This window comes from Gymnoscopelus microlampas (genome assembly GCF_963454915.1).
Source record: "Gymnoscopelus microlampas genome assembly, chromosome: 5".
NCBI classification, from domain to species: domain Eukaryota; kingdom Metazoa; phylum Chordata; class Actinopteri; order Myctophiformes; family Myctophidae; genus Gymnoscopelus; species Gymnoscopelus microlampas.
Window position 1 is genome coordinate 42819411 of NC_139942.1, and position 27935 is coordinate 42847345.

The 27935-nt window shown below is 42.9% G+C and overlaps 2 protein-coding genes across 4 annotated transcripts in view; both read left to right on the plus strand.

Moving 5' to 3' along the window:
• colec12 (collectin sub-family member 12) overlaps nucleotides 1-9832 on the plus strand; it is a gene marked incomplete at its 5' end in the record, with an annotated part of 32449 nt that extends 22617 nt beyond the window's left edge. For all 3 annotated transcript variants that reach the window (XM_084057393.1, XM_084057394.1, XM_084057392.1), the window contains 7 exons: nucleotides 3251-3337; nucleotides 3684-4727; nucleotides 5957-6661; nucleotides 7886-8028; nucleotides 8208-8317; nucleotides 8457-8599; nucleotides 8827-9832. In XM_084057393.1, coding sequence (XP_083913519.1) covers nucleotides 3251-3337; nucleotides 3684-4727; nucleotides 5957-6661; nucleotides 7886-8028; nucleotides 8208-8317; nucleotides 8457-8599; nucleotides 8827-8846 — 2252 coding nt within the window. In that variant the 3' untranslated portion in view covers nucleotides 8847-9832. The remainder of the gene's footprint in view (nucleotides 1-3250; nucleotides 3338-3683; nucleotides 4728-5956; nucleotides 6662-7885; nucleotides 8029-8207; nucleotides 8318-8456; nucleotides 8600-8826) is intronic.
• Nucleotides 9833-11861: 2029 nt separating this feature from the next.
• On the plus strand, nucleotides 11862-27801 carry stam (signal transducing adaptor molecule (SH3 domain and ITAM motif) 1). The gene is made up of 14 exons (XM_084058346.1): nucleotides 11862-12040; nucleotides 14463-14547; nucleotides 15157-15232; nucleotides 15675-15770; nucleotides 16182-16328; nucleotides 17012-17102; nucleotides 19400-19595; nucleotides 20261-20355; nucleotides 22090-22178; nucleotides 23243-23330; nucleotides 24878-24932; nucleotides 25130-25286; nucleotides 26266-26387; nucleotides 26548-27801. The coding sequence occupies exons 1-14, from the start codon at nucleotides 12001-12003 to the stop codon at nucleotides 26744-26746; spliced, it is 1536 nt and encodes a 511-aa protein (XP_083914472.1). The 5' UTR covers nucleotides 11862-12000; the 3' UTR covers nucleotides 26747-27801.
• The last annotated feature ends 134 nt before the right edge of the window (nucleotides 27802-27935 follow it).

The window sequence follows — 27935 nt, forward strand, 5'->3', positions numbered from 1 at the left end:
TAGACAATGCACTACTACCTAATTCTCATGTCAGACTGTCCCTATTCCCTACACAGTCAACACATCTGTTTGAACCTCCAGTGAACATCCGATGACCTAACAACTCAGCTATCCTGGTGCTGTTATTTACTGTGTAGAGCTGCTGTGTATTAATGGAATGTTTCTGTAAATGATTGTTTAATCAATCGTAAAATTGGTAGGCATGAGGGAAAAAGGTTCATCTTTGGTCATTATCTTTGTTTCTAAGTTGTTGATTGGATCCCCAAACACATGCTTGCCAGATTGAGTTCAGGATTCAGTGGGGAAAAAGGCCTCACCTGGTTCAGCTTATTCTTGACTAAAGCTTGCAAACTTATCAAGATGTCTATGAATGTCAAAGTTGAAAACTACATTGGGGTGTGGATGTGATGTACGCAAGTGATTTTTGCTTGTGAGTCTCCATGTGATGTAATGCGACCTTATATGCAGAAAAACAACTTTCAGGGTGGTTATGATATTTATGGAATACACAAAATTCCATTACATTAAAACTGATAGCACATCATAACACTGTCATTATATTGGAACACACTGATGAACATAAAAACCTTTTAGAGGACATATTTCTGTGCAAATAGACAATGCAATGTTTATGAATGAATGAGTCGAAAAATAACTACATTAATTCATCCTGCTGCTAATGGTGATTTACTGTGCATCGACTCATATTAAGGTAAAAACACAACTTCAACCAATTTGAAGTAGTGTCTTTAAGTCTATAATTAATGCTTTGGCAAACTGCAAAATAGTCGAGCGTCACATAAAGATCTTTCGTGGAAGCATTCATTAGTTTCTAAGGGCCCTCTGAATGGCATGCCCCATGGCCATGCCTGTCCTATCTCATTCAGAGGTCTGATGAGGTCTGATGTTAGTCTGATTTGCTTGTTACTGGCAAGAGACTAGACAGTAAACCCAGCCAAGTGAGGAGAATTCCAGCATCTCTTGAGTTTTACCACTTGAACACAGACTTCCTTGACAGAATACCCTGTTTACTCTTGGTAGAGTTGACATTTTTCAAAAGATTAACCATCTCCAGAGGAGACCTGACAACACATTTCTTATACAACATTATCCTTGTTGCAACATTTATACAGTTTCTGATCAGTCTTAATTCAAGTTGTTTGACACATGGCTGCAGCGTTCCACTGAAACAGGAAGCCATTCCAAATACTATCTCCATGGCCATCACCGTGGAATGTATTCTCAGCATCAGCCCAGCTTAAACATCTCTAAACAGATCATAATAAATTATGCTACATTGAGAGGAACCATGTTCCATGTTATGGCCACAAGTAAAGCGTGAAGACATGAAACTCATCCAAATACGCAACAATTCATGTTGTGTCGGCAATGTCAATATCGTTAGTATTGTTGTGGGTTCGGACTTTGGGGCAACTGTTGAGCACATGATGCTCTCGGCTAGCGTGGAGCCCATGTGATTTTGATGGTTTGAGTCTAATGTCTCCCAGATGACCATGCAGCGACCACCCTTGCTTAACAACCTCAGAGGAGATTTTATGGCTTGGTAGCAATTTGTTGTCTCATGAACCACAGGTTGACTCACAAATGGCCGCAAGTGTCCAAAATAGTTTGCGTTTGCATTAAATCACCACAGACTGGGCTCTGTGCCTTGTCTTTCAAATCACTCACACTACTATGTACAGTATGCCGTATGCACTGTGCCTCGTTATCAACATACACTACTACAACTTCCACTGCTCATCCAGCTGTTTGACAGTGTTGGCGTGAGATCCCACTTCCTCTTTGGTCACTCACTGCTGTCTTTTATTTTACCTACTGTGCCCCTCCATTTGTCACTGGCAAAATTCTTCATCACTTTCAAATTATGCTTTAGAATTAGAGCTCATTCAACTGTGTATTCTTAAGGATAATAAAAGCGTATTATGTGCGTGTGTGGGTGCACGTGTAGCAGTGGTGGTGGTGGTGGTGGGGGGAGGGGGAGGGGGAGGGGGAGGGAGGGGTTTGTAAGAGTGGGGGGTTGATGGTAAGAGGAAAAAACGGGAGAAAGAATGTGACATTGATGGCAATAGGGGGGAGATTCGTTTGAGTGATGGAGGGTGAAGGAGAAAGAGAGAGAAGAGCATGAGATGAGTATATTTGAGCACAGGGTACAGATGAAGGAAGGAGTGAGGGCATCCAGAGGAGACTGGACACCAGTTGACCTCCCATGTGCAGTGTCCCGCTGTTGACTAACAGCCTTTTGAAACAGACCCCTGTGTTTTTGTTTGTCCTAAGAGCATGTTATTGTTTTATGTTTGCTGCATCTGGAATGATAACAGCAAGGGCTGTCCATGTTTTTCAGTCAAGTTTTTCTCTTTTTTTTTGCCACTTTTAGTCAGCCCCATACAGATAGAACAATATAAACTTTGAAGAGGAGTCGGACACTCAATACAGTTGCAAGGAGTGAAAAAGTGTCTGTTAGTTTGGGCAAGGTTTTAGTGTGACTCACAAATACCTGCTGCTTGATGTATGATTTGTTTGTTGAGTAAGTGAATTGAGCCGAATCCTACTGGAAGTGACACAGTTACAATGTTACAAGCAGCTTAGAAAAGTCTGATCTGGTATTATTCTTTGGACCTGGCCTTTGCAGAATGAACACCAGCACCCTCCAGTGTTCACAATCGCCAGATGTTCTCTTCTTGCTGCTGAGATTACATCAGTCTGTGTGAGACTGGGCTGTGTATTGGATATGGCTCAAAGGAAAGATGTGTTGAAAATAAATTGGAATGCTGCTATATATTTAACTTACTGTTACTTGGTGAGTCAATGCAATACATGCCCCAACCCATCTCACTGATTCCACTCATCATGTTTAATCATGATTTGCATGAATCAAATACAGATAAATATACTAATAGACAAGCAAACATGTAATGGACAGACAGAGGAATGGCTAATGCACTGTGCAGTAAACACCATAACATACTGTGCAGTATAGAGTAGTAGAGAACCCCCATAGGCACACCACTGAAACTCATGGTCAATAACAGGCCACATTCCAGAGGAAATGCATTTCCTGTTACTGTCTTAGTGTTTTAACAGTGAGTTTACATCTGTGCCCTTAGCACCTGACAAATGTGAAAGGAATGCTATGCTGAAATCATAATTTGGAGATGTTGTCTTTTACATTCTAGCTTTGCTCATAGTTTACCAACAAACACATCTCACCCTTTTCTCTAATCTTTCTTAGTGGTGCAGAGAATGGACAATGTTACGGAGGGCATGCAGAACTACGGAGGCAAGATAGATAAGATAGATACAGGTCTAAAGAAACTCGGTAAGTTCTATTTTGCAGCAGTCTAGTTTTCAATTATGGTTTTTATTCATGGTTTTCTGGTAAACAATGTTTTAATAGTAAGTGTGCTTGGGGCGGCCATAGCTGAATGTCTAGAGAGGCCGCCTGTGAATCGGAAGATACCTGGGTCACCCTCTGTCCGCCCAGTCTATGTGTGAAGTGTCTCTTAACTGCTCCCCGGGGGCTGTATTAATAACGCCCAGTGCTCATAGTAGTTAGGATGGATAAATGCAGTGGACAAATTGTGGGGACTAAATTATTGTGTGTCTTTTGTATGGATAACAAACATGTACTGTATGTGTTGTTCTATGTATCATTATCCTCCCAGACGATCAGGCTGGGGAGAAGTCAGACAATGCTACCAGTGAATTCCAGACGTTCAAATCAGACCTGCAGACACTACAGGACCAACTCAAAGACATTGCCGTGAGAGCAACCAGCAACCGGGCCATGCTGGAAGACCTTCAGGTAACCGGGGAAGATGTGCAGAATGGACACGTTTCTTTGCAGAGTGTCCTGGACGGCAACGCCGCCTCGCTGCGTGGGGTCAACCGGACACTGGCCTCGTACAGTGGTGTCATAGACGACCTCCAAACGGATACAGCGCGACTCCAGTCGGAGCTTCAGGGCCAGGCCAAAGAGCAAGGTCAGGCACAGGTCGGCATCAATGCTCTAAACATCTCCCAGGCCCAGCAGCGCAATATTCTTAGCACCCTGCAAAGGACAGTGGAGGACACAGGCCAGGCTGTGCAGAAGCTGAAGAATGATTACCAAGGCCTGCAGCAGACTGCCAGGCAGAACCGGGCTGATGCAGACTGGTTAAAGGAGAAGGTCCAGAACCTCCAAGTGCTGTCAGCCAACAACACGGTACTGGCTAAGTCCAATGGCGACGCCCTTGACGACATGGGTTCTCAGCTCAGTGTGCTGGCCATCCAGATCCAAAACACCTCAACTGTCACTGAAGGACATGACCAGAGCATGCATGAACTGATGGACCGCCAGCGAGACCATGACAATGCCACCTCAGTCAGGTTTGACGAGCTGGAGACACGACTAGACAGACACGAGGGAGACATGGACCGCGTGACCGGAAATGTGAGCTTTGCCACACAGCTGCTGGGTGCCATCAGTTCAGACCTGAACGGCCTGAGGTCCTGCGCTGAGACAGTGATACAGCACACTGAGCTGATCGTGGGGCTGAACAACAGCGTGGCTGAAGCCAGATCAGACAGCAATGAGCTGCGCTCCCAGCAGGATGAGCTGACAGCTCGCCTGGATAAAGAAGTCAGCAGCCTGTCTGTGGTCATGGAGGAGATGAAGCTGGTAGACAGCAAGCACTCACAGCTAATAACCAACTTCACCATCCTGCAAGGTAAGAGAAAGAGACTGTATATAGGCAGCATTGGCGTAACCAGAACATGTTGAACACTAATTAAATCCACGGGTGGGAATCAACCTATTACAGGTACTCTTGTTACTTTTTCCACATATTAGTAATTTCTAAAATCAGTAATTCTTACTTTCACTTAAGCAGATTTTTGTTGAAGTATTACTCCTTTTGGAAGGGCAAGAATTACAGAGCCTACAGTTATGCTAGTACAGTACGTAATCTCTTTACCATTATATGGAAAGCATCGAGAATTCTTATGAAGAAAAGATGGTCACCACTTTGCAGAGCATTACTGCTGAGGGATTGGTTGGTTGATCGATTCTTGGTAGTTCTATTGAAATCGTTCCGGCCACGATGCCTCACTGGCTCTTTCACAGTAACTTAAAGGACAACTTTGTTTTTTTACAACAAGGGTTGTTTGATAATAATAATTGTAATGATAATAATGAAAATATGAGTGTTAAAAAATAAATCATGTATTGCTTTATATCGTTTTTTAATGACTTAGTGATTTTTAACTGGGGGGCGGGGGCATTCGATCCATTGGTAAATAGTCATGAACGCAGCCTCCGATTTCCGTGAAACTTTGTAGGCACATCCCAGTTTCACGTTTTGGCCCATAGGCCTATAAATAGGTCAAAACATGAATCTGCCTGTTACAGCGGCACCATCTTTTAAACTCAGAATCATGTAATGCACATTCTAGAGTTTGAAGCTCACACAGTAAAATCGTCAGTGTTCATTTCACTGAAGATTTTACTGTGTAGATTCACTTGACAGTGTCTAACCACCTTTATAGCATTTCTACGGTAAAGACACGCTGGAGCGTTCCTCTTAGCAGCACCATACCTCGCGACTCAGCACTCTCAGCGCCCAGCGTTTTTCGGTGGAGCGCCCTGGGAGCTTCAAGACGAAAATAGTTCAACTTTTGGAGAGGAGTGCTGCTCATCAATCTCATGTTTTATCCTCCATGCTGTGTCAACCCAGTCATTGATGACTTGACTTTGAATCGTTACCACAACTCTGAGAAGCCCATGTTTACAGTGGTTTCAGCTAGGCTATTTGTGCTAATAACGCATTATGACATTTGAGCACAGCAGTGGTTGATTGGTTTGAACGTAGCGGCCGTCAATAAATGCTCCGTGTGAGCACTATGGACATTTCTCATCTGACGTTGTCATGACCAATCATGTCGTGCTATTGTGTTCCAGGTCCACCTGGTCCGAAGGGCACCAGAGGGGACAAGGGACCACAGGGGCCAGTTGGCCAGCAGGGGCTGAAGGGTGACCGGGGGGACAAAGGCGTTCCAGGAGTACCAGGATTTAGAGGAGAGAAGGGTGCTGCAGGACTGACCGGGGGGGCAGGTCCTAAGGGAGGACCTGGGGCCAGGGGTGGCCCTGGTCCTAAAGGATCCAGAGGATCGGGAGGCCGACCTGGGATTCCCGGGGATAAAGGTGAGCCCGGTGCTCCGGGGCTCATTGGCAGGGATGGACAACCCGGGCCACAGGGACCACAGGGGGCCCAGGGGTCAAGAGGAGCAGCCGGAGCACCAGGGTCGGACGGACCTCGTGGCCCTGTTGGACCCATTGGTCCTCCTGGTCCCCCAGGACTGCCAGGGCTCCCTGCAGTGCCTCCCCAACTCCCTCAGCCTCCCCAGATCCCTCAGCCTCCCCAAATCCCTCAGCCTCCCCAAATCCCTCAGCCTCCCCAAATCCCTCAGCCTCCCCAGTCTCCCCAGCTACCCTCGCCTCCCCAACCACCTCAGTCACCTCAGCCTCCCCAGTTTACTCAGCCCCCCCAGGCTGCTCAGCCCCCCCAACCCCCCAAACCTCCACAAACCCCCAAACAACCACTAGAACCACAAGCCTCTGTGTCTCGACAGGTCCAGCCTCCTGTTGCTACAACCCCAGTGCCTGGTGAGTAAATGGGTAAAGTGTGTGCGTGCCTATGTGCGTGTGTGTGTGTGTGTGTGTGTGTGTGTGTGTGTGTGTGTGTGTGTGTGTGTGTGTGTGTGTGTGTGTGTGTGTGTGTGTGTGTGTGTGTGTGTGTGTGTGTGTGTGTGTGTGTGTGTGTGCATGCGTGCGTGCATGGGCTACACACAATTGTAAATGAAATAAAAATATGATATTTACTGTACATATACTGTAAGTAGCCTTGGGAACCAACAGTTGCCGAGCCATGTGGCCCATAGGTCAGGAGCCTGTCTCCTGTCCTTTATCGCAGTGGTTCTCAAACTTTTTCATGTCAAAGACCCCCAAAGTTATATGTATTTGGCCGTGGACCCCCATATCAAAATATTTTGTTCCAGGGGCCCCTAGAAGCAAAGATCTGAGTTACAAATGTTCGCTTTAAGATATATATATATATTCAAAGATTTGCACAAGGTTTCACTACAATAAGCTTGTATATCTGCTATTTTTGAATAGCCAAACTATGGTTAAAGTGATTCAAATGATGACACTATATTAACTAATTTAGCTGGGGACCCCCTGGTACCCCTCCAAGGACCCCTGGGGGTCCCCGGACCCCACTTTGAGAACCAATGCTTTAGCGGGAGGCAGCTTGATGTACAGTACACCCCCTGGAAATTATTACAGGGCTTTACCCCCCAATCCAACCATTGATGCTGATGCTGGTACTATTGTTACGGTCTTTGGTATGACTCGGCCTTGCATCAGCAAAAGGCTAAACAATTAGACGGTGACTCTATTTTAGATGATACTGTGTTGATTTTATCAGCTATTTTTAAATTTAGTCTTAGTCCAGTTTCAATCGCCCTTGCTAGTTTTTTATCATACTTAGTCAACCTCATCCTGTTTTTATTTAGTCAAGTTTTAGTCGACTAAAAGTTGAGTTCATTTTAGTCTTTATCTTAGTCGAACAAAACCTTAAGTATTTAGTTACATTTTGTCAATCTGGGAACCCATCATCAAAAAAAAAGGAAAAAACTGTGCCCTCTGCTGTTTTTTTTCCTTTGAAGTTCGGAATCTGTTCTTGAGAGATTAAGTTTTAGTCAACAAAAACTGTTTACATTTTAGTAATGATAACTCTTTTAGTCTACTTTTATTTGATGAAAACACATGAATGTGGATGGATGTGTATTTTGCATATACTATAACACTGTTAATTTGTTTCTATAGGTTGTCCACATCAGTGGAGAGGATTTGAAGACAGCTGCTACTACTTCTCCTCAGGTGCACAGAGACTCAATTTCGATGAGGTCTCTGAGTTTTGTACCAACCAGACATCCTCTATGCTCGTTATTAACAACAACGGCGAACAGGTAAATTCAAGTGGACCAGAGACGATGACACTCATTTCTTTACAATCACTATCTTGTTTATAGGTTTATAATAATATTAATCATAATAATGCAATTATTATTGTTGTTGTTGTTATTATAATCATTATTATTTGAAAAAAAAAAAGTATTTCCATCATCAATGTTTCCTCCTTCCTCAGCAATGGGTAAAAAAGCAAATTCAAGGAAAGGGTTACTTCTGGCTGGGCCTGACAGACAGGGAGGAAGAGGATGTCTGGAAGTGGGTTGATGGAACCTTGCCCATCTTTACGTGAGTTAATCAGACTGTCTGAACATCCTATGGCTGATTACCATAGCAGTAATTAAATCATCAATCATTCAAGTCAACTAAGCACCTATGAATCAATCGAGTCATTTCTAAAGACAATGTTGTTGGTATACTGTTTTAGTAAATGGAAGCCAGGCCAGCCGGATAACTGGGCCCATGGCCACGAGGAGGGAGAGGATTGTGCAGGTCTTATTCACGAGGCCAACTGGAATGACTTCTTCTGCACTGACCGTATCGGTTTCATCTGTGAACGACCCTCTGACTGTTAGTACCCTCTAATGGAAGCTTCATCTTTATTTATGTCATCATTGTACTACTGGCTGATATATTCTGGGTTCATCTTCTGGATAAAGCCGCCTATATACCCATATCTGATTATGTAAATTGCCTTTATTCTGTATGACCCGCATGCAGTTGTAAATAATGTATGTATCTCTCTCTCTCTCTCTCTCTCTCTCTCTCTCTCTCTCTCTCTCTCTCTCTCTGTGTAGTGAAAGTACCGGTATTATAGCATTCATCACAGGTCTCTGGGAGAAGTTGAAGAGGAACAAATACTAGAATAATGAAGGACTTCTGGAGCAGCTCTAAATCTAGAGGACTCTGATAAAGCACTCATCGCAGCGTGGCCTAGCATCACTGAGACTAGAGCGGGTCTTTGTTTCTCTGTTTCAAAAGACACTTTGCTTCAGTACAGTGCAAAGACAGAAAATGCACAAATCTGCTCCAATGTTGCTCTGATACAGTATTTGGACTGAGGAAATATTGAGAATGTAGTCATTTCATTAGGCTATGCTAAACCATTCTTTGGTACAGCCACTTGATGTATAGTTGTTTGTGTAAATAATACTTCTCAAAGGACACAGTGTTGGTTGGGATAGAGTTTCATTATCTTAGATTACAAAATCTGTACCTGTGAACAATGTTAATAAAGTGGTACTTTTGTCCCAATGGCTCACATACGTATTCAGCAATATGATCATAAACAAACTCTAGATAAAATGTCACAATAATAATAGAAAATGTCAGCTCTTTCAGTAATTTAATAAATTCCAAAACTTTGAAAACAAATATTTTAGTAATGTCCATATTGAAATGACAAACCTTTTTGTTTCGTGAGAAAATGTGCTGAAAGTGAGCATCAGTACTGCTGTTCTATGGAAAAAGGACTTTTACTTTAGACTGCCAATATGAAGCTTATATTAACCATACATTAACATTATGTAATGTCTGTGATATAGCCACCATAAAGTGATTTGTTCATTATGTTCAAATACAATGTGTAAAAGATGTTACAGTTTTATATATATTTGTTTTTGCATAGTTTTAATCAATGGTTTATATGATTGACGTTTGTGAACCAGTTGATGTTACCATGCTCATGGTACAGAGTTCAGATTGTTGTCACATCTGGCTCAAGGATGATGCTGGTAGTAAATTACCAGGTCCCTATGGACCAACTAAATACAGAACACTTATTACAATAAAATGGGAAACAAATGGTGTGTGTGTAATAAGCAATTATTCTTTCTCTTCTCTGAAAATGTTGCAGATGCAGTGGTTTTAACCACTTTAGCCCTATATTTCAAAACATAGCTGAAATAGCCGATCTACAAGCTCATAGCATATCGTGACGATGCATGCAATGTGGACTGAAGAAGATTTTAACCCTTTTATTTCTTTGTGTTTGTGTGCCTATGTCTGAAATAGTGGCTAATCACTTGAACCCCAGCATCCCTATGTTCTGGGTGGAAAATTCGCCAAAAAGTTGCAGATCTACAAGCTCACAGAGCATCCCTATTCTGTGGGGGGGGGGGGGGGGGGGGGTACCTAAAAATAGCAGATTATACAAGCTCACAACTCATCATAATAGGCTATAGCCTATCTTGGGGATCACAGTCTCCTTTGATACCACATAGAATCTAGATACTACTCAGATAGTGATACTGAGAAGCTGGTCACTCATCAAAGAGTTACTCTATAGTGATGAGATAGCGCCACGTGATCGCCATCACCGGATGATAACATGTTATTCATTTTCTACAGCAAACTAATGCAACTTGACTACTATAGTGTAGGCTCGATCAGCATTTTACCATATCGTATCATTATCCTAGGTTAAACTGCACTGGCTCCCTTATGTGTTTGAAATTATAGTTTGTCTCTAGACCCTCTCTAGAGCAATGGTTCTCTAGACTTTAGAGCAATGGTTCTCAAAGTGGATTCCAGGGAATCTCTGGGTTCCTTTAGGGGGTTCTAAATGGACCCTTACAAGTCTGTAACTTTGACAGTGTACAAATGGTGTTCCATTTGTACATTGTCAGAGTTCAAGTACGACTTCACCCATTTTCAACCTATTATCATATAATTGGTCTTCACTGATGCTCATGATAAAATGATACCGTTTTTTTCCTACTTGGTTAGTGTCTCTTAGGACGGCTGTGGACAGTTCAGATACCCGCCTACCAGTGACATCATCGTTAGCACTTTTTTATTTTATTTGTATTAACAAGTGAACGGCTTCTGAATGGCTTCTATTATAGCATGCTAACTTTCCAGGAATAGAAAGCCTGCAGTTTCTATTAGCTTGGATTCCCCATCAATGATGTCACTGGTGGCAAGAGGGTTTCTGATCTGTCCACAGCCCTCCTCTGAGACACGGAGTGAGTAGACAAAAATAGTACCACATTGTAATGAGCATGAGGACCAATTATATGAAGATAGGTTGAAAATGGGCGAAGTGGTCTTTTAAGGGAAGACCTTGAAATGTAAAAGTTTGAGAACCATTGGTCTAGAGACGTAATTATCCTATCAGAGATGTATTTTATCGATTTTAACATTTCCATATCTAAGATACTAAAGTAAAAGTCATGGACTCGATAAAATACATATATTATAGTCTTAATCCAAGGCAATAGTAGCCATGGATCACAAGACGGTCATCTGTCATATCATGTATCAGGGCTACATATAATATATGATCAGGGTTAGTAGAGACGTAATCTGACTACACGAGATTACGTCTAGACGTGTTGTTGGTGACGCGCTCCGTTTACCCAGCATGCTTAGCTTGTTGCCGTCTGTCTGCCTGACAGTGTTGCCATGTCCGCTTAATATAAAAGACTTTGGGCTTGTTTTTCTGTAAAGTTGCTTGTAAATATTGGTGGTTAAAGCGTTTTTGCTTATTTGGGCTTGTTTCCTAAATGTTCTTTAAACCGGTGGTTTCTCAAACATTTTCATGTCAAGGAGATATGTATTTGTGCAGCCCCAACCTTCTGAAAATATTTTGTGCCAGAGACCCCCATAGGCCATAAGATTGTGTGGATTTGAAAATATTTCTACATTTCCCCTTTTTTCCCAAGATTTTTCTTTGAAAATAGCAGATCTATAAGCTCACTGTGAGCTTGTAGATCGGTTCTGCTCATGTGGCCTTCCTTTGAGCTTGTTTTCATAGACATGATTGCTTGTTTCTCTCGCATAACCTGGCAACACTGCTGTCTGCCTGGCAGAGGAGTGACTCTGTAGATTCTACTAGCAGCAACATCTACATTTGATGTCTTACAAAGTGATCGTTACTATGTCTTTGTATCGCGTCAATTAAGAAGCGAACGGGGAAGTAAACACACGAGAAGAAGGCGGAATCTGTCGTTGTTGTCAACACCTCAGCGATGCCTCTCTTCGCCACCAACCCGTTTGATCAAGATGTTGGTGAGTTGAGAGACTTATAGCTATTAATGCTAGCGGCTAATGTAGCTGTGAAAACGAATACAAGAATGCTCGCCCCAAAACATGCTCGCCCTGGACCAATTCCGGTGACCTCGGAATGGTTGCCACCATATTCCTAAACGTAACCTCAGTAAAACTATGCCTAAACCTAACCTCAGTAAAACGGTGCCAAAACCTAGTCTTATTCCTAAACTTAGCCTCAGTAAAACTATGCCTATACCTAGCCTTATTTCCTTACCTAAACCTCGGTAAAACGAATATAAGAATACAAGAACCGCTGGTGGTGAGCGGTCCGCGCAAATAAATGGGTGCGACTGTGTTTTGGGGCGAGTTTTCCGGTTACCGTGAGGACAGCTTTGTTTGTGTTTTCCAGCTGATCAGCAGCAGCAGCTCTGGAACGTTAACGGTCACCTGTGGTCACCTGTGGACACCTTGTGCATCACTTAATCAAATACACTCGAATAGATACAAGTCATTTACTGTTGTAATTCAAGTGATAGATGTTGTTTAATAGATTGTTCTGCCCTGTGGTGTAATCTGGATCGTCAGTTAGCTATAACCTTGCCGACCGACTACTCATTTGTTGATTTGTTAATAATAATAATAATATATATAATATATATAATGATATATATAATTTATTGACCCCATTATTTGTATTGCACATTTTATGACGTCAAATGCAGCCCAAAGTGCTTTACATTTAAAAAGAGATCAACAAAAGAAAAATAACACAATATTATTATTACAAAACAGCCCCCATCCCCAACTGTCTTGTTTGCTTTGATATATCCAGTCATGACTGAGTGAAATATCTTGTTTACATCTGATAAGTATGACACGTTCCATTATTGCTGGGAGAAGTGAAAGAGGATGTGGTTAGTGTGTGAAACCATTATATCATGCACTCCTCTTCCGTTCTCATCTCTGTTGTGGGAAGTGGTTTACCACTCATCAAATCTATATCACTATTCTTTTGGACTGATTTTTGAGTTGTGTCACATAATGTGCCTGCCTTAGTGCAGTGGTTCTCAACCTGTGGGTTGGGTGAGGGTCCCTACATGATTTATTTTATTTTATTTTGGGGGGGGGGGGGGGGTCCCCAGATGACAGTGAAGTGACAATTTAAGGACTTTTAGGACCCTAATACTTCATAAAAGAAAAAAACCATTACTGCATCAAAAATAATCAACAAACTATACTAAACACTGGTCAAACATTGGCCGAATTGTCAAATAATATAAGAAAGATTTGATATCTGCTATTTTCACGATATTTTTCTGTGGAACCGAGTCAAACTAAATATAATGCCTCAACTCCTACATTCCAAGTGCTTGTCAGGGGTGGGGGGTCCCCAGTTCAAATATCATTATTTTTGCGGGTCACAGTCTGAAAAGGTTGAGAACCACTGCCTTAGAGAGAGAGAGATTGTGTGTGTGTGTGTGTGTGTGTGTGTGTGTGTGTGTGTGTGTGTGTGTGTGTGTGTGTGTGGGCGCGCATGCACAGATGCTGGTACATTTCGCTTGTCAGAACATAGCTATCAGAAGAACATACATAAGTTAACTGCATCACTCATGACTGGATATCAAATCAATTGTGCTTAACTAATTGAGCCTGAGCGTTCCTATTCCAGGAAATTCTAGGGCGAACAACATTCAGTTGTTAGTGTAGTGTCAGGTCATTTAAGTTGGTGGTTCTCAACCTGTGGGTCGGGGTCCCCACATGAGGAGGGGGGGCTGTGTGACAGTAAAGTCACAATTTAAGGACTTAAAGGAGTAGTTCACCCAAAAAACGACTTATTTTCTATCAATTGCACACCCCATGAAGCCTTGAATCCATGGATTTATTTTTGTTTTTGTGGCATTCCTAAGCCAATGAATTCAAGGCTTCATGGGGTGTGCAATTGATAGGAAATAAGTATTTTTTTCTTTAAGACCTTCACAATTTAAGGACTTTTAAGACCTCTTTAATCCTTTCTTTTTTAATGAAATGAAAAAAGACCATTCCTTTAATCAAAAGTTATCAACAAACTATACTGTAAAAACTGGTCCAACATTGGCCAAATTGTCAAATAATATAAGAAAGAGGCAAAGCTCACAACGGCGCGAGGCGTTGTAAGCTTGTAGATCGTCTATTTTCACAATATTCGAGTCAAACTAAATGTAATGCCTCAACTCCTACAATTCGAATTGTTTGTCAGGGTGGGGTGTCCCCAGTTCAAATATGATTATTTTGTGGGGTCCCCAGTTCAAATATGATTATTTTGAGGAGTCCTCAGTTCAACTATGATTATTTTAGGGGGTCGCGGCCCGAAAAGGTTGAGAACCACTGGTTTAAGTGTTAAGCGATCTCCACTTGAACATTACAGTGATACCCAATGGCTGTGTTTGTTTGTGCCCTACAGAGAAAGCGACCAGTGAGATGAACACAGCGGAGGACTGGGGCCTCATTCTGGACATCTGTGATAAGATAGGACAGTCTCGCACTGGGTTAGTTCAACTTACTTCAGACTTGCTGTGCATGTTATCTAAGGTTGACACCGGAAGAATGTGTGATCGAAGGTTAATTTTGGGATTGGAATAAATGATAGTAGTAGGGGTGGTGGAAAATATATACTCAGTGAAAAATCAATGTTCTATCTATGCTATGGTGTTAATATCACAGCATTTCCTCTGAATTGAAACATGTGTTGGTTTTGTCTGTTACCAAGACTAAACTCCGCAAGTCTCTACTCTATGACCTGTGTACAGTTTGGGTGTTCAAAGGGGTCAGTGGCCCAAAATGATGTATTTTTATGAACATATTATTTAGGTTATTGCAGCTTTCACATTGTATTATAGATAAGGGCATGGGACCTTTTTTTAAAGTCACAATAACGAATGGCACTAACATGTTGTAATATTAAATCAGTTTGTGCCAGCTGATTCCTTAATGCATAGTCTAATATTCATAATTCGACCTTGAGCTCAGCCAAACAACTTTACCACTGGCTTACAGTACATTGAATATAGTAATTTAACTTGTGCAGATTGTCCTCTGGTGCATTCCAAGCGGTTAGGGTCTCCATAAACCTTTGATCCCTACTGTTCTCATTCCAGGCCTAAAGAATGTCTCCGCTCTATAATGAGAAGAGTGAACCACAAGGATCCCCATGTGGCCATGCAGGCCCTGACTGTGAGCAGACCAGCTTTGTTGCTTATTACCGTGTTTATGCACCAGACTGCATGGAACAGACGTATTAAACCACTCATCTAACCTTATTTAACCACTTGAACCCCAGTGCACCTATTTTGAGCATTAAGTCATAATAGGCGAACATTCGGCAACAATCTAAAAGCACACAGTCCTCATTGTGAGCTTGTAGATTGACAATATTCTGTGAAGACATGTGGTGTAGACAACGCCCTGGGGGGGGAGGGAACCAAGGATGGACCCCAGGGGGACCCCTGTCAATTAAGTATAGGGTTTAAGTGGTTAACCCTTAATGGATAAAGGGCCAAGGCTCATTAACATAACCAACTTGGTAGTTCTTACTATGACTTTGTATGGTCCAATTTTATTTCAATGATTTAAATGTTAAGAATAATGAAGTATCTCCCCTTGTTTCTTTCCACAGCTACTTGGTGCCTGTGTTTCAAACTGTGGGAAAATATTCCATTTAGAGGTGTGTTCCAGGGAGTTTGCGAGTGAAGTCAGCAATGTCTTAAATAAGGTCTGTCATCAGTTTCATACAACACTATTCTCTGTAGTTGAATACATACAAGTTCCTTTTAATCGTTTCTCTTACAAGGTATATTTAAGTTAGATCACACTCTGCTCCCAATGCCATTCATGCCGTTCATGTGATTGATTGTTTGTGTGTGCGTGCATGTGCAAAAATGTATGTGGCATATACTGTAGTGTTTGAGACCAAGTAAGAGAATGTAATTGACATATCATTGTATTTAGATAGATACACGGTTTACCTGGTATCCTAATTACTTTGTAGCATTAAACAACTGCAATTATATTTTTCGTGTTGGATTAACCGTCTGAAGCACAATTTCAAGTACTGAAATGTACTGAACATGTCAGAGTCTGGTATGGTCCTGTCTTCATATGAAATTTTCACGTTTGTTTCCAGGGCCACCCAAAAGTGTGTGAGAAACTGAAGGCCCTGATGGTAGAGTGGGCGGAGGACTTCCGCAACGACCCCCAGCTCAGCCTCATCTCCGCCATGATCAAGAATCTACGCGAGCAAGGCGTCACCTTCCCCGCTGTGGGCTCCCAGGTGTGTGGGTGCGTGAATGCCTTATGCAGTCGTTCTCAAAACCTTTTCATGTCAAGGACCCCCAAATTAATATGTATTTTTTTCCCTCTGTATTCTTATGTTGATTTTTGAACTGTTTGGTTGCTACTATATATGTCTATGAAATTAATTCAAGGACCCCAATGGAAACAAGCCCGCAAGGACTTTTTTGGCCGGACCTTTTAGACAAAAGCATTATATATGTAACTGTGTTGTTTTACATTCTTTTGCCTAATAAAAATTTCAATCAATCAATCAATTTGGCCACGGACCCCCATCTGAAAAGATGTAGTGCCAGGGAGTTTTCAAAATGATTTTTCAAAAATGGCCTATCTACAAGCTCACAACGCGTCACATCGCGACACGTGACCTTGCTATTTTTGAATACTTGAAAGATGAAATAGGGTTAAAGTAGTTGTAAACTGATTGTGACGCTATTATCGTATTTCTTGACCCCATTTTGAGAACCACTGCCTTACGGTATGTACTGAATGTTTCCTCCAGCATGGGTTTAAACTTTGCCGAGAAAAACTGCACAGGGTAATTCTTTGTTTTGTGCGCAAGTTTGTTTTGGATAAGCAAGGAGAGAGAGATGAGAGTCCTGTATTTATTTGCTTCTCAGAGATGTGTTGCTTTGCCTGAGCGTCAGATTATTGTTTTTCCAGGCTGCAGAGCAAGCAAAAGCAAGCCCGGCTTTAGTGGCAAAAGATCCTTCCACCTCAACGAACAAGAAGGAAGAGGAAGACCTCGCCAAAGGTAAAAGGGACATCCACATACCATTACATTAAAATAATTCTCACCGCCCACAGTGCACAGACACATATTATCTATGTTAACTGAAGTGTAAACGCCACAGGGGTTATTTATTGCAGCAGTACAACAATCTCCAGGGAAATAATCCAGGGCCAGGGCCCAAATATGCTCAAGTTAATTTATACTTAGTTGGGCACCGGTGGCGTTCACCGATAATGGCAAATCCACAAGCTCACAATACATTGCCATGGGGCGCGTTGTGAGATTGTAGACAGGGTATATTTTGGGGTATCAGAATCAGAATCAAACTTTATTGTCACATCACATTACAGGTAATATGGGTGAAATTCTTAATTGTACAAGCCCATTAATGCAATTAAAAGATAGAAGAGGTAGAAGTACAGTAAAGTGCATTTGAGAGAGTGGCTTAATGTACGTAATAAGTTAAGGAAAAACAAAAATGTGTCTGTAATTAAAATATAGTTCATATCTACATAAACACACAGTTCAGTGAGCTCAGTGCACAGTGTCCGCAAGTTTAGTTCTCATTCAATCAACAGCCTAATTACTGCAGGGTAAAAGCTGTTCAAGAGTCTAGTGGTGCTGCTACCGATGCTCCTCCATCGTTTGCCTGGCCGAGGGTGTCGCAGCGGCTTGAACAAACCATGGCTGGGGTGGAAAGTGTCCTTGATGATGCTTCCAGCCTTAGCCACACATCTTTTTTCATGTATGGCCTGGAGAGGGGGAAGCTCACCGCCCACGATCCGCTGTGCCGTTCGCACCACTCTCTGTAGTGCCTTGCGTTCGGCTGTGGTACAGTTTCCGAACCAGGCAGTGGTGCCGCTCATCAGGATGCTCTCAATGGTGCTGGTGTAGAACGCCCTGAGGATGCGGGGGCTTACTCGGAATTTTTTCAAACGCCGGAGGCAGTACAGCCGTTGTTGGGCCTTTTTCACCACCTGCGTGGTATGTGTGGCCCACTTGAGGTCCCTCGAAATGTTTATTCCGAGTAACTTGAAGTCCTCAACTTGTTCCACTGCCACACCATTGATGCAGATGGGTGCATGCTCTCTCTCCTGCCTTCTGAAATCCACGATGATCTCCTTGGTCTTATCGACATTGAGAGCCAGATTGTTCTCCTGGCACCACTGTGTCAGTGCTCCGACCTCTGCTCTGTATGCCGTCTCGTCATTATTGTCAATCAGGCCCATGACAGTCGTGTCATCTGCATACTTGATGATGACATTTGAGCTGTGTGTGGCTGCGCAGTCGTATGTATACAGAGAGTAGAGGAGAGGGCTCAGCACACAGCCCTGGGGGGCTCCTGTGTTGAGAGTCAAGGGGTCCGATGTAATGTTGCCCATTCTCACCACCTGACGTCGGCCCGATAGGAAGTCCAGTATCCAACTGCACATGGACGAGTGCAGGCCCAGGTCCTTGAGTTTAGTATCCAGTCTGGTGGGGACGATGGTGTTAAAAGCCGAGCTGTAATCCACAAATAGCATCCGAACGTATCTGTTCTTCCCCTTGTCCAGGTGGGTGAGTGCAGAATGGAGAGCCAGGGCAACTGCGTCGTCTGTTGATCTGTTTCGACGATATGCAAATTGCCATGGGTCCAATGTGTCGGGCAGCACAGAGCAGATATAGTCCCTCACCAGACTCTCAAGGCACTTACTCACAATTGGAGTAAGGGCCACCGGTCTCCAGTCATTCAGGGAGGCTACCTTTGGGCGCTTTGGAACCTGAACAACAATGGCTGATTTGAAACCAGAGGGGACCACAGATTGGGAGAGGGAGAGGTTAAAGATGTCCGTGAACACACCCGCCAACTGGGCTGCACACACCTTCAGTACGCGGCCTGGAATGCCATCGGGGCCGGCGGCTTTGCGGGGGTTCACCCGCTGGAAGGCTCTGCGTACGTCAGCCTCTAGGATGGTCAAAGGGCTGGCCTCTGCGGGTAATGCAGTCAGTGGCAGGTTGCTGCTTCCTGGGTCCGTCTCAAAACGAGCATAGAAGTTATTTAACTCGCCAGGGAGGGAGGCAGAGGGACTCTCTGCAGATCTGGATCTCCCTCTGAAGTCTGTAATGGTCCGAAGCCCCTGCCATGTTGTTCTCACGTCCCCGCTGTATATTTTTGAGTATATGCAATAACACACACACACACACACACACACACACACACACACACACACACACACACACACACACACACACACACACACACACAAATTCACACCTAGGATTCATGGAGTAGTCCGCACTAGTTCATCCAAAAAAAAAACTTTTTGGTCTGCTTGCAGCCATTGAGTTGTCACTCAAGGAGCAGCGGCAGCAGCCCCAGACGTCTCTGTCCGGCCTGTACCCCAACGCCACCAGCCTGCTGGCCGGCAACAAGGCAGATGGGAGGAAGGTGCGCGCCATCTATGACTTTGAGGCCGCCGAGGACAATGAGCTCACCTTCAAATCCGGAGAGATCATCACCATCCTGGATGACAGGTGAACTGTTATGTGCAAGCAGAAACACACAGCCACACACGTGTGTGTTATACAGTATGCACATGAATCAAATACACACACACACACACACACACACACACACACACACACACACACACACACACACACACACACACACACACACACACACACACACACACACACACACACACACACACACACACACAGGGAAATATACGTACTTGGCCATCAGCCATAATATGGCTGATGGCCAAGTATCTATTTATGTGTGAGCAAGTTGCTCCAAATTACCAGCCACTTGGGCAGGTAATCAAAGGTCTCGTATTATTAAAGAAAAAGCCCATTTGACTAGTAAAATACTGCAACTAGCAGGTTAAGTTTTTAATCAGTCAGCCACTGTGGCTGATGGGAGAAAAAATAAGACGTTTTCTGCCCTGTACGGCAACCACAAATGCATGCACCGAGAGTGTGAACACACACACACACACACACACACACACACACACACACACACACACACACACACACACACACACACACACACACAATTTACTCTCAATCTACTCGGTTAAGTGTCTTGTAGACTGCTGTTTTGGAGGACAATAGTTTAAATCTGTCTGAAAGTAATGTTATGCATTATGTTTTCTGGTGCACGTCTAAGAATGTTGTCCATGTTGTTACAGTGACCCCAACTGGTGGAAAGGGGAAACGTACCAGGGAATTGGGCTTTTCCCATCAAACTTTGTCACTGCTGACCTCACCGCTGAGCCTGAAATGAGTAAGTACACTTGTATACTAGTAGTCAGGGCAGGAAACCAACTTGTGCCTGATGGATTGCAAAATTCACCCTGCATTAGGATTCATGGAGTAGTCCGCACTAGTTCATCCAAAAAAAAAACTTATATATATAAGTAAGTAATATAATTTGATTATCGGGTGTATTTCTGGTAGGAGACTCAAAGAGACTCCTTTGAGTGTCCTCCCGGATACATTAGCATCTTTCCGCTGGTAATCAAATTATTGGCTTAGGAATTCGACAAAAACTAAAAAATCTCCATGAATTCAATGCTTCATGGGGTGTGTAATTGATAGAAAATAAGTCATTTTTGGGGTAAACTACTCCTTTAAATGTTTCGGTTGACCGAAATGTTGCACTTTAATAAAGTGATATGCAAGTCAAGACAGTGTGCACGAATACTCCTTTCTTTTCACGTTGCCTGTTTGTCTCATTCGTCTCAACACCTGTCCAGTCTCCCACAAGTGTGGAAATGTTTTTTCTTTAATCTGGTGACTGCGATCATAGAGTCAAACTCCTGCCCCTACATTATTAACTGTTCTCTACATTAAAAGGTAAGAGTTCTGGTCAGATAGAAAAGTAGATGGAACTGATATTTTATATACAGGCGGGAAGTGGAACTAATTACACTGATACCGTATTTTCCGCACTATAAGGTGCATCTGAGTATAAGGCGCACCTTCAATAAATGTATTATTTTCATATATAGGGCGCACCGCATTATAAGGCGCATCCGCACTATAAGGCGCACTGACGGTGCGCCTTATATTGCGGAAACAAAGGGAACCAATATTGATACATATATAAGGCGCATCGGATTATAAGGCGCATCCGCACTATAAGGCGCACTGACGGTGCGCCTTATAGTGCGGAAACAAAGGGAACCAATATTGATACATATATAAGGCGCATCGGATTATAAGGCGCATCCGCACTATAAGGCGCACTGACGGTGCGCCTTATAGTGCGGAAAATACGGTAATATCAACGCTGCCTTTGAAAACGAAGGGAAATTAAAGTGGGTTTTGGCCAGGGTTTTTCAAGATGCTGTTTTGATCATTCCAGTATTCTGCTGTAGGTTTATTGCAGCTACATCTAAAAAAGGAAAAGCATCATCAAAATATAAAATAGATATACATATTGTTTTACCCCTCTCAAGGGGAAACGGTATGCATTTCTTAAAGATGATTTATGTCTACATGTTACATTTATCTTTACTGTTTCTCCTCTTTCATTCAAGTCAGAGTAGCCTTGACTACTGACTGTCAGAGAGCAATGAGGGAGAGTAATGAGGAGATACATTCAGGACATCATATATCAGCAACAAAGGATGACTTAACTGGCTTATGTTTATTTAACAATTTTCTTTTCTTCCTGAGCGCAGTGTATGTTTTAAATTGTTTCCAAATCGGAGCGCTGTTTCTTGGAAACCCCAGCAGTGTGACGAGGCGCTGAGCATCTATTTTGTGCTCGCGCATTCACGTGTGCCGTTTTTATCTGCCTGCTGACAGCTAAAATATTTTCAAGTCAAGCGTTTCGAAGGGTTTTAGGCGAGCGCCTTTCTGTTTTCAGCCGGGGGGAAACGCCTCGGTGGACACAGCCCCTTAAGGTTTATAGTATTTTTTAAATAAATAAATAAATAGAAATCTGGGATGTGATTTATATCAATAATGTATTTGTGTCTTGTTTCAATAACTGTTCTCTGTAAATCTACAGTGAAGACCGAGAAGAAGTCAGTGCAGTTCAGTGAAGATATTCAGGTGGAGACAATCGAGCCTGAACCAGAGCCTGTATATATAGATGAGGTAAGAGACTGAGTGCTGTTTTCCTCCTCGCATGTGGGTGTTAAATATATTGTATATATAGCTATAACATTTTATTCCTTCACGGCATGGCCTCCCTGTCCAGTCTTTAGGTAATTACAGTAATTCGCTATGTGTGCATTTTGTGAACGAATCCACACAAATCACAATGTAGTGTTCAGTGGATACTGCACTTGCTTTAGGTGTACTTTGATTGGATGGCCCTCAGTAGAGTCCCAGTCAGCCCATTCTCCCGCAGCACCTACCTCAGTATCTCCAGGGGGACCCGGGCATACGCCCTCTCCGGATCCACAAAACACATGTTCACAGGATGGGCATAGTCCCAGGCCCCCTCCAGGATCGTTGCAATAGTAAAGAGTTTGTTGGTTATTCCATGACCAAAGACGGAATCCCCATTGTTTTTCCTGGATCCCAAGTCCTACTATTGGCCGGATCCTCCTTTCTTACACCTTAGCGTAGATTTTCCCAGGAAGGCTGAGTAATGTGATGGCTCTATGATTTGAACTCCCTCTGAAAGATGGATGCCATCCAATTTCACATAATAAAACCCTGTGTGAGGGTTGGCTCTGGGAACTAACTGGCAGTCCATAAATGTAGGTTGCTGCTGGTGGCAATTCCTGAAATTGCTTCTGTTTGGTTAGAACATGGCACGATGTCTGGGGTTTTCAAATCTGTGGCTATTGACTGGTACATTTTTTTTTCTTCACGGAATCACAGTGATTTCCTCCGTGATTAGCAACCATCAGGGATGGATCATACTGGAGTTAAATATTCTGTGGTTCTTGAAAAATGTGTCAGAATGCTTAAAAATGCTGGCAGAAGCTACCTGCCAGCATTAGAAAGCCCCTGGCAGTGAATGTGTTAACAGTACAGGTAGCACAGTCAAAGGTTATGCTAAAAGGATAACACAAAAAGCCAAACGGGGCTGGTTTCAATTGTGGTCCATTGTACTACTGTTTTTATCGTGGATTTATAGCACTTTAGAAGTGAACTCATGCATCAGGTCCAAAATGTTGACGTGAAAACTTCCTTGTGAAAATGTTCAGGAGAAGATGGATCAGCTATTGCAGATGATTCAGAGTGCGGATCCCACAGACAACCAGTCAGACGCTGTAGAGTTACTACAACTTGAAGGTAAGCTTTATTGTCACATCACAGATTTACTGAAGTAAAAAAAGTGGGTGAAATTTGGGGGAAGAGAGATCAATCAAAGAAAACAAACAACTTATCTACGTATTTACCCATAGTACCTGAGATAAGATATAAAGGTGCGCGAGCATAGCAGTAGATATATACTGTACACTATATACTATAGACGTTAGTTAAAGTAATACTAGGTAACGTTTTCAGTAAAACTAAAGTTAAATTGTATATCTTTTGTGAGTGGCAAATGTTTCACAACACCCACTCCATGAATTTCACCCCCGAAAGCCTTTTATTTATATATTTTCTATTGAACGCTGTCTAGCATGACTTTCCCTCGAAAATGACGTCACCTGGCCGGAAAATGGAAGCGGAAATGCACCAGGTTCCTGTTTGGCCAGGAACTACCGCGCCGGTTTCCTGTTTGGCCAGGAACTACCGCGCTAATAACAAAAGGAAACTCACGCTGATTTTAAGAGATTGTATGATTTGAAGAACGAAAAAAAAACAGAAAAAGAAAACACAGCTCACGGTAACTAATGCTCCACTGGCTAAGAGAAACGATCCACAGATCGTATAAAACAATTAAAAGAACGCTTTTTGAAACACTTCCGTCTTCCGGTGAAAACGAATGGAATTCTGGGTGACGCAGTAATAAAGAAACGGCCTGCAGTGACGGTAATGACCAGCAGATGCTGCTAAAAGTCGTTTTTTGGAAATCTGCACAGAACAACTTTAAGGTGCGAGAAGAAAAAAATGAAGACAAAAGTCAGCGTGTTGTTGTACATGGGATTAAGGTGCAAAATGTCAGTGCATAATCCACATAAAGTAAACTGACACTGGTATAGTCTGCAAGTAGGTCCATGAGGAAGAGCACTTGTCCCATTATCAGGGACCTTTTTACTGCCAAGTGGCAACATCTGCTGATTTAAGAGCAAAGAGGGCAGGCCATCATCAGATAATGCTGCTCTCAGCTACAAAAACCTACAAAGCAACGCAGCATATCTGTCGCCGAGTCGCTATTCGAAGTGTTGATCAACACACTGGTTGACGTGAAGCATGCGTCAGACGAGCTAGTAAAATGTAAAAGAAAATATAAGGCCTGGGGAAAAAAACATAGAACTGGCTGGCGGAAAATTCCTGGTTTTCCCTCCATTACAAGCAAGAATTGTGTGAAGAGAGAATGTGAGTGGAATTGATTAAACAACTCTTAGTGTTGTAGCTGCAGTTGAAGCCAGCTCAACTTGAATAGTAGCTTTGTAGATTTTGTAGCAGCTACAAATGTTGGGCGTCACTTGTTTCTTCATGACGCTGGCTTCCATTGAAAATGAGTGGTAGCCTGTAACTTTGTGTCTGCCAGTGTGAACTAACAGTATTAGTCAGGCAACAAGAGGCATACAAATGGGTTAACACAGACATGGGAGAACAGGGCAGGTGCCAATCCACTGGGACAGATCTATTAGTATTTATTTTATTTATATTGATATGGAAGGTGGATTCATTTATGATTCAAGATCTATCTTATCTATCTATCCCAGGTGCCTGCAACCAGATGGGGCCTCTCATTGACCAGAAGTTAGAGGATATAGACAGGTACAGTGTGCATTAAATACAGCATCATTTGAGTTTAATGATCATGATCCAATTCATGAATAGACCCCTTTCTGTTAGTTATTTTACAAGGACATCTCTCACAACAGCTCTTTAATTCAACCTCCTCCTGATGTAAAAGACCCATTTCTGATGGAAAGTATACTATGTGAAAGTATACTATGCGTTTACTTATTCAGAAAACACTCAGAGATGTCAGATCTGAACGTCAAGGTAATGGAGGCCCTGTCGCTGTATGCGAAGCTGATGAATGAAGACCCGGTCTACGCAATGTACGCCAAGCTACAGAGCCAGCAGTACTACATGCAGCAACCTCCAAACCCTGCAGCTCAACAGGTAAGGGGTTCACTTGACTTAGCTGCCACCACATACTGTTAGACTGTTTAGGTTGCCAATTGGCGACCCAATAAAACGGGTCCGACCTACATGTTTGGGAAACACTGCTCAGAATTAAATCTAAACCGTGTTGGTGTTTAAATGTGTAGCTACTTATAACCAACAGGTTCTGCATTCAATGTGCGGTATTTCCTTTCCGTGCATTGATCATTTCCATTGAAATTTTGAATTAAATTAGCCAGGAATGGCAGACCCTGCCACCACCATGGTGTTTATATGCAGGGTCTTTATATGCAGGGTCTTTCTCTATATGCTAGCTTCCATTGCAATGGAAGCTAATAGAGAAAGACAGAAATATTTTAACAGTCAATATTTTAACTGCCACCACCATGGTGTTTATATGCAGGGTCTTTCTCTATATGCTAGCTTCCATTGCAATGGAAGCTAATAGAGAAAGACAGAAATATTTTAGATTGAATGGTTATTGCTACAAACTTTCAACAAGGAAGAAATATTAAGGATTAATACTTCAGCAAAGTCGTCCTTTACATAAGACTGCGTTAACCCATTAAGACCTGGAACTGTGTCATTTTTAGATTTGAGCTAAAAAGCATTATTTTACACTTTGGGCTAGTCAAAAATAGCAGATATACAAGCTCATAGCGCGGCACCGAGTGCCGCGCTACGAGCTTGTAGATCTGCTATTTTTGAAAAATCATGAAAATGTGTGCAAATCTTTGAATACATATATTTTTAAAGCAAACATTTAAAACTAAAATCTTTGCTTCTGGGGGTCCCTGGAACAACATATTTTGATGGGTGTCCACGGCCAAATACGTATAATTTTGGGGGTCCTTGACATGAAAAAGTTTGAGCACCACTGATATAGAAACCTACGTTTTTCAGAATACTGTTGAGATTTAGGAGACATATAGAATCGGCTTCAGGTCTTAATTAATATCCTGATGTGTCTCCACAGGTGTATGCAGGTCAGCCTGCTACAGGCTCTTATGCCATGAGTGGTACGGGGGTGCCAGTTTACAATGTACCCATGGAGCAGCTACAAGCTGTTGGCCCCATTCCTGGCCAGCCAGCCCCCAGGTGAGCACGCTTATCATTCTCTAGCCGTTCCCTCAACACGTGTCCCATTAGATTCTTGCCATTTATTGGCAAAATGGCAGCTTTGACTTTATAGGCGCCGGGTACAAATTGTAAAGACGACACCTTGTTGATAATCATGTTGTGTGCTTCTTTCCGCAAGTGATGTTCACATGTACATGGGCCAGCCACCTGTCTACAGTGCGGCTCCAGGCAACATGGCTCCGGCAGATGTCCACTCCTATCAGAGCGCCCCTGGTCCTGCTCCCGCAGGCATGATCCAAACGTCAAACTACAGTGTCCCCCATGGCCAGAGTACAGACACCCAGCAGGCCCCCTACCCAGAGAAAGCCCTGCTATAGGCCCCCACCTGAGGTCATCCTCACACGCATACACATACACACATGAACTTGCACATCTGTCCTGGGTCAAATCGTAGTTGTGGATCATTCTTTGTGAGGTGTTTTCGACTCAAGTAGGTGGACTATACCATCTTGGGACACTTTCTGTCAGTCACAGATAGAGTATGAGTAATATCCAATACTTTTCTGTGACTGGTACTTTGTAGATTGTGATACATTGCCTGTAAGGTTACAGCTCTAATATCACTGTATTTATATGTGATTGTTTTTATTATTATTATTAACATCTGATAATAAAGTTAAGGTTTTAGAAGGCAAGGTTATTTGGATAGGAAGTTTCATAGGCTAAGCAGTGACTGGATTGCATACGCCGTAGGTGTAGAATTTCAATCACGATGTGAGCAGGGCCACTTCCAAATCTTACTTCAAAGATCTGATCACAAAGTGGGTACGTTGTGTTGATGCACCCAGATCTGTCACTTCCTCTTTATGTGAGGAGGATGATGAGCTCCCAGTGGGACGAGTGGAACTGTAGCCTTGGCCAATGGTTCTTGGAGCCCATAACTCTCAGAGTTACTGACCTGTTAAGGGTCAAGGAACCCCTGAGTGTCCCTGGACCCCACTTTGAGAACCACTGGCCTAAGTGAGATAAAAACACGCAAGTACTGTTTGACCCAAGTCTGATGCGCACACCCTCAGACTTTTGCACACACTGCACACACACACACACACACACACACACACACACACACACACACACACACACACACACACACACACACACACTGGCACTACTGTACACAGAACACACTGTCAAACTGCAGTTACACGCAGTTATACAGCAACTTAAAGACACATGTATAAAAGTTAAGTGCTCACACAAAGAGGCACTCCATCTCACCAGAGACAGCGCGCACACACACACACACACACACGCACACCACACACACACACACACACACACACACACACACACACACACACACACACACACACACACACACACACACACACACACACACACACACACACACACACACACACACACACACACACGCACACTCTAACATTCTTGGTATGCTCCAGCATGCCTTCCTACTCACCTTGCAGTGCTATCCCACACATCACAAAGAAAGGAGGCCATCAACTGCTTAACATTTACCCTTTGGTTTTTGTTTTTGTTTTTCGG

What these genes read in the sequence shown, in the direction of transcription:
- stam (XM_084058346.1), top strand. Translation starts at nt 12,001, where the DNA reads ATGCCTCTCTTCGCCACCAACCCGTTTGATCAAGATGTTG. An exon ending in TCCCCGCTGTGGGCTCCCAG is followed by an intron (nt 16,329 to 17,011) that starts GTGTGTGGGTGC and finishes TTGTTTTTCCAG; the next exon opens with GCTGCAGAGCAAGCAAAAGC. An exon ending in AGAGGAAGACCTCGCCAAAG is followed by an intron (nt 17,103 to 19,399) that starts GTAAAAGGGACA and finishes GTCTGCTTGCAG; the next exon opens with CCATTGAGTTGTCACTCAAG.